The 6537-nt window shown below is 44.6% G+C and overlaps 1 protein-coding gene across 1 annotated transcript in view; it reads right to left on the bottom strand.

Moving 5' to 3' along the window:
- Positions 1-3594: 3594 nt before the first annotated feature.
- MEFV (Mediterranean fever) overlaps positions 3595-6537 on the bottom strand; it is a 14702-nt gene continuing 11759 nt past the window's right edge. Inside the window, 5 exon segments of the mRNA XM_010840363.1 lie at positions 3595-5649; positions 5651-5714; positions 5717-6059; positions 6061-6107; positions 6254-6286. Of these exon segments, the coding sequence (XP_010838665.1) occupies positions 5442-5649; positions 5651-5714; positions 5717-6059; positions 6061-6107; positions 6254-6286 (695 nt within the window). The 3' untranslated portion in view covers positions 3595-5441.

Below are 6537 nucleotides of genomic sequence, written 5' to 3' on the forward strand. Positions count from 1 at the left end.
CACACAAATAATAGCTGGCTGACAGTGAGGACGACCGGGACGCGGTGTCTTCTGGGAGACCGGGTGCCTAGGCGGCCGTGACGTCACGCCCGGTGCCTTGTTTCCGGTGCGGAAGCCTGGTCTCCTCGCTTGGAGCGGGCAGTCTGCGCTTCAGAAGGCGAGGCTCGAGGCCGACCAGCAGGACTTTCAGGACCGCAGGGAGGCCAGGTTGGCAGCATCTGCTTTCTCTGCGGCTGTACCTGGGAGACGGAAAACTAAAGGCCAGCTCCAGCCCGCCAAACCTGGTTGGCACCACTCCAAGTACGGAAGGGCTAACTACAGGGGCTGCTGGGAAATGTAGTTCAGCGCCACACAGCCAATGGGAGATCGTCAGGCTCAGCGGTTGGGGCCGAGCAGGATCGGGGCTCGACCGGAAGTGGGCTGTCGGGAGGACCGGAAAGTCTGTGCGAGGTAGCCGCAGTTTCCGCCGCAGCACCTGGGGTCTATCAAAAAACTGAGGTGGCGGTGAGTTGGTGGTGGGTTCTGGCCTCTATCAGGTTTAGGGTTCTGTTACAGCCGTCTCTTTCGGTAGGGGCCGCCCGTTGGTCAGAGCCGGGCGACGCTCCCCTCCCCTGTATGCCAACTCCTACACTGCGGTCTGGACCGGCCATCTTACTTTCTGAGGAATCGTAATTGTCCATTCCGCTTCCGTTCTCCGTTTATCTTTTCTTTCTGCCTTGTTCACATACTCGGTTCATTCGCCAGGGAGGTATTGGTCAAGATTTTGGGCCACACAAGAGCAGAGATTGCCTTATTTCTCTGTGTAAAGTCACTGTCAGTCAGGATGACTAAAGTGAAAATATAAACGAGTCTCGTTTCTTAACGGAAACTGGGTGATTCAGCCATGGTCTAAAATGTGTTTTGAAGAGACTATTGTCAAAACTGTGTGGCAAAAAAAAACCCCACAAAAACTGTATAGCAACAAGTTAAAGAATACCTGTCTTTCCAGACATCAAAATTACGAAACAAAAACAAAAACCTTCTTTAATCAAAGCTGTATAGTTTGAACTACGAGTGAATAAATAGAACAATAAATGCTAAAATTGGTCTGAATATATGTCGACTTGTATGAAAGGGTGGCTTTTTGGTACTAGCAAAAGTTGTCTGTTCTTCCTGGAAAAAAGGAAGACTCCTGTCTTTATATACCCCCAAACTGGGATTTAATAGCCAATGAAAGCATATTTACAAGAACGCTAAGTTTAATATTGAGACAGAGTAGGAAACTGAGGTGCCTTAAAGTAGAATATAAACTTGTGAGAATGTATTAAAAAAAGAAACTTTAGAAAATAATATTGATAAAGTCAAACAAGCGGTAGACTGGAATGTAATTGTGCAAGATAAGTCAAATAAAGAATAAGGCATTCCCAGCGTGCAGAGCTCCTGCCAACTGACCGAAGACTGAGGCAAAGGCCATGGAACCATTCCATAGAGGAGGAAAGCTAAATGATACTGACATTTGAAAAGATATTTAGTGGGAATTCCCTGACAGTCCATTGGTTTCATTCCTGGTTGGGGAACTAAGACATTGGATGCATGACAGTGTAGTGAAAAAAAGAAAGAAAGAAAAGATGCTTAGCCACAGTTTGGCAGTCTTTCAAAATATCAGCATAGAATTATTATCAGTTCAGTTCCGTTGCTCAGTCATTTCAGACTGTGCAACCCCATGGACTGCAGCACGGCCAGGCTTCCCTGTCCATCATCCACTCCCAGAGCTTGCTCAAACTCATGTCCATCCAGTCAGTAATGTCATCCAACCATCTTATCCTCTGTTATCCCCTTCTCCTCCTGCTCTCAATCTTTCCCAGCATCACGGTCTCTTTCATGAGTCAGTTTTTTTCATCAGGTGACCAAATTATTGGAGATTCATCTTCAGCATCAGTCCTTCCAATGAATATTCAGGGCTGATTTCCTTTAGGATTGACTGGTTTGATCTTGCAGTCCAAGGGACTCTCAAGAGTCTTCTCCAACACAATAGTTCAAAAGCATCAAGAATTACTATGCTGCTGCTGCTAAGTCGCTTCATATCGTGTCCGACTCAGTGCGACCCCATAGATGGCACCCCACCAGGCTCTGCCGTCCCTGAGATTCTCCAGGCAAGAACACGAGTGGGTTGCCATTTCCTTCTCCAATGCATGAAAGTGAAAAGTGAAAGTGAAGTCGCTCAGTCATGTCCGACTCCTAGCAACCCCATGGACTGCAGCCCACCAGGCTCCTCCGTCCATGGAATTTTCCAGGCAAGAGTACTGGAGTGGGTTGCCATTGCCTTCTCCGATAGGATCAAATAATTCCATTCCTAGGTATAAACCCAAGAGAAATGAAAACCTATACACAAATAGCATTGTTCATACTGGCTGAAAAGTAGAAACAACCCACTTGTCTGCAGAACAGATTAAGAAGATATATATCCATATAATGAGTTATTTAACAGTAAAAAAGGAACAAAGCAGTGATACATGCTGCAACATGAATGAACTTTTGACACACTGCTGAGCCAAAGAAACCAGTCACACAAGACCATATATTGTAATTCTTATGTGAAATGTCCAGAACAGGCAAATCCATAGAGATAAAAAATAGTTAGTGGTAGTCTTGGCCTGAGGGCAGAGGGGCAAGACCAGTGACTGCTAATGGGTGCAAGGCTTGTTTTGGGGGTGATGAAAAGTTGTGGAATTAGTGTTGATCCACACATTGTGGATATACTAAAACCTATTTAGTTGTGTATTTAAAAGGGTGCATTTTATGATATGTGAATTATATCTCAATTTAAACCACCTGATAGGGAAAATTACATCCTACAAATACAAATATTTAATACTTAAAATATTTATGTAAAAGTACTACAAAAAACTCCTTGAGTATCTGGATCCCACATAGCAAGTAGTTAAAGGAACTGTACCATTTTTATAGACTTGATGGAAGCAGTTTTTAACATGTTGAGGTATGGGGAAGTCATTCTTGCTTAAAAATGATTTGGCTTGAACTTTATGCTAATTAGAATAGCCTGTTTTATGGGTTGTCTGACTTACATTGTACATATTCTTTAACCATTAAAAAAAAAGACTACAGCTACCAGATTGTTGAAAATGTCCTCTTTGAAGATAGGGATAAATGTTCCCCTCCCACCCCCATAACGCCAATGCTAGTACTCCATTAAAGATGAGGTTCTCTTCCCAGACACCAGGGTCATGCTAACTAGTTGTGTGCATGCTAATCTGCCTCATTTGAAACCTGTCATGTTTGATGTTTTTTGTTCTTTTTTATTAATACTACTTTTTGGCCATGCTGGGCCTTTGTTGCTGTGCGTGGGCTTTTCTGTAATTGCTGGGAGTGAGAATTACTCTCTTGTTGCAGTGTGTGAGCTTCTCATTGTGGCTTTTCTTGCTGTGTCTTGAGCTTGAATAGTTGCAGCCCGTGAGCTCAGTAGTTACAGCTCTCTGGCTTTAGAGCACAGGCTCAATAGTCATGGAGTATAGGCTTAGTTGCCCCACGGCATGTGGAATCTTCCTGGCCAGGGATCGAACCCGTGTCCCCTGCATTGCAAGGCAAATTCTTAACCACTGGACCACCAGGGAAGCCCAATGTTCCTTGTTCTGCCAAGATATAAGACTGTGATTCAGGCATCCAAAATAGAGCAGGATAGTGATTGTGATTTAATTTCAGACTTGTGCTTGCATCATTGAGAACCTCAATTTTCTGAACTGTATCAGACTCAAGGATAGCACAAACCATTCTCAGAAATGTATCTGCTAGTAGCTGCCAGCTGCAACCTAATGGGCCAAGGTCTCCCCTTGTAACTTTGCAACCATTTTGGACCCCAACCAGTCCTTACTTAATAAGCACTCTTATTCTTGCCAGCTTCAATTATAATTCTTGACAAACAACTTATGTAGCTTTGGGGTTTTGCCTGTATGAACCTCCCCCCATTTTGAGGTTCTATGGAACACAGTTCAAATACTTCTTAAATCTGTGTCTCCCAGGCTGTCGTCCTCAGTTTGGCTTGAATGAAACTATTACTATTATGGATTGTTTATCAAATATGTGTGTTGACAGAATGAAGCAAAAAAGTAGAAATTCACATGGAAAAATTCATAGCCTCAATTTCAGGTAATGAAGTAAAACACAGGTAAAATCTCATTACATTTCTATCATATCGGCAAAAATTTTGTAAATGATCAACACTGCTTCAGGCATGAAACATTTAAAATCTTTCTGAAGGATTGTATGGCCAACCACTGAAAGTATTGTCAAATAGTTCACGTTCTGAAACAGTTTTAGGAACAATTGGAGGAAAAATCATGTGTATGGGAAAGTGGCAGAAAACGTACACCAAGCTGTTCATGGAAAGATAGCAAGGGAGAGAATTGGTAACAACAAATGCCAAACCCAGGGAACAGCTGAGCAAACAGGGCACGTGAGCTGTGTCAGCATGTCGATTATGCATGTAGAACAAAGCTCCATGAAGAAAGGAAAGCATGTGTTTTGTGCTCTGGTCACAACCATGGAGAATCTAGGCTCCACTGTGAAGATGGGAAGAGGAGTTGGGGTAGCAGGAGTTTGTGGTTCAATCTTCATTTGATCCTCCTCTTTTCTTACATCCCTCTCTATATGTCATTTTATTCTTTGGCTGTGTTAATTTTTTTCTTTTGAAGTATAGTTGATTTACAATGTTGTGCTAATCTCTGCCATACAGCAGTGTGACTTGGTTATACACATACAGACATTCTTTTTTTATATTCCTTTTCATTTGGTCTATCCCAGGAGACTGGATATAGTTCCCAGTGCTATACAGTAGGACCTTGTTGTTTATCCATTCTCAACATAATAGTTTGCATCTACTGTCCCCAAACTCCGAGTCTGTCCCTCTCCTTCCCCCTCTCTCTTTATGTCTCTCTAAATGGAGAATGAACTAGAACCTAACATTCCACAGACCCACAGATTGGCCGATAGAGCTCAGGAAGAATCGTAACAGCAGCCCCATCTCCTTCATGGTCTTCTGTATGCAAACAGAATCTCACAGTAATCAACTGAGTGACAACAAATGCAATTACAACTACATTTTCTAAGCGATTTATTTATGAGGTCCAGCCACAGTTCATTAATCCAGGTACAAAAGTGATTTGTAGTGATCTAGTCTGCTTGTTTTTCTTCAGGCTTCCTAAGTTCTCAAGACAGGGGAAGGTAGAATGAAGGAACACATCCTTGCCAAGGGTCCTGAGGGAAAATGAGGATGGGCTCTGTCTCAGGAGCATCTTAGGTGCTAATTCTTAAGGATTTATTAAGCAACAGCTGTGTACTCTGAAAGCCTTGTATCATCTGTATGTGTGTTCTCTTTATCCTTACCACTATTTGTGACCTACTTCTGCTTCTGTTCCATAAACTCCTTGGGCACGGGGACTGTTTTTTTATTGATTATATTCCCCACAGCACTGGAACCCAGTAATGACTGTCGAGTGTATGGATTCAAGATTCAAAGCCAGGAGCCTGAAGGGAGATGCAAAGTGTCCAGTATTCAGGGAGGCCGTGGCCACCCCCACTGGACAGATGGTCAGAGGATCCATGTTCTTCTCTCCATCATGTGTCCTGGGGCTGAGGATAGTTTGAAGGGGCCCAGGGGGAAAGTAGCCAGTGGCTGTGAGGGATGTGGGATTTGGCTGTCACATTGTAAAAGGAGATGTCCCCATCTTGTAGTCAACGGAGATGCCCCCATGCCAGCAGGGCTCCCCCATCTGGATCTGGAGAAAGGTGCATGCCTGGCATTCAGTTTACTGCCTCATTGTTTCTACCAAATGCCCATTCTCTGGTGACAGAGTCATGTTCTCCTTGCTGCTCGTGGCTGCGTTGCAGACACCCAGGACCCACCCTGGCTTGTCTCCCACCTTCACTTCTCAGTCATGGTGGCTAGAGAGCAGGCTCAGAGAGCCCAGCACCACGAGTCAGCTATAGAATTTTCCTGGACTAGCAGGTAGATGGTCGCACTTTTTTTCCCCAAGGCTCTCACTCTTCACATCATCAGAGAAGATGAAAGATGAGGTTGGAGTGGACAGTTTCTGCTTCCAGAATCACATTAACTGCAGAGAGAACAGAATTCCTGACTTCAGGTCCATGGACAACATCCCCACAGGGTTTTCCCCACATCCAGGAAACGTGGACAGGGTCCTTCTTCAGGAACGCACTGGGGGACCGAGCAGGGACCCAGCAGGCCAAGGCTACTCGCCTCAGGGTGCCTGACCACCAATCAGTTCTGCAACTACAGAGAAAAAGGAGATACGGGCAATGCTGAGCATCCCCAGTCAGAGGGACTACATCTGCCCCAATCCCCACAACAAGGAAAGACAAGGACCCCTCCTCCCTGCTCAGGACCTGCCTGGCTTCCTCTGACTTCATAGGCTGCCATTCCTCCCTGGCACCCAAGCCGGCCTTGGATATTCTGTGGTCTGGCAGTGACCCTGGCTCAGAGACTATGAGAACTTGTCATGACTTTTCTCCCACCTTTGTTAT

The sequence above is a fragment of the Bison bison genome, unplaced genomic scaffold (assembly GCF_000754665.1).
Source record: "Bison bison bison isolate TAMUID 2011002044 unplaced genomic scaffold, Bison_UMD1.0 scf7180017864144, whole genome shotgun sequence".
Classification (NCBI taxonomy): domain Eukaryota; kingdom Metazoa; phylum Chordata; class Mammalia; order Artiodactyla; family Bovidae; genus Bison; species Bison bison.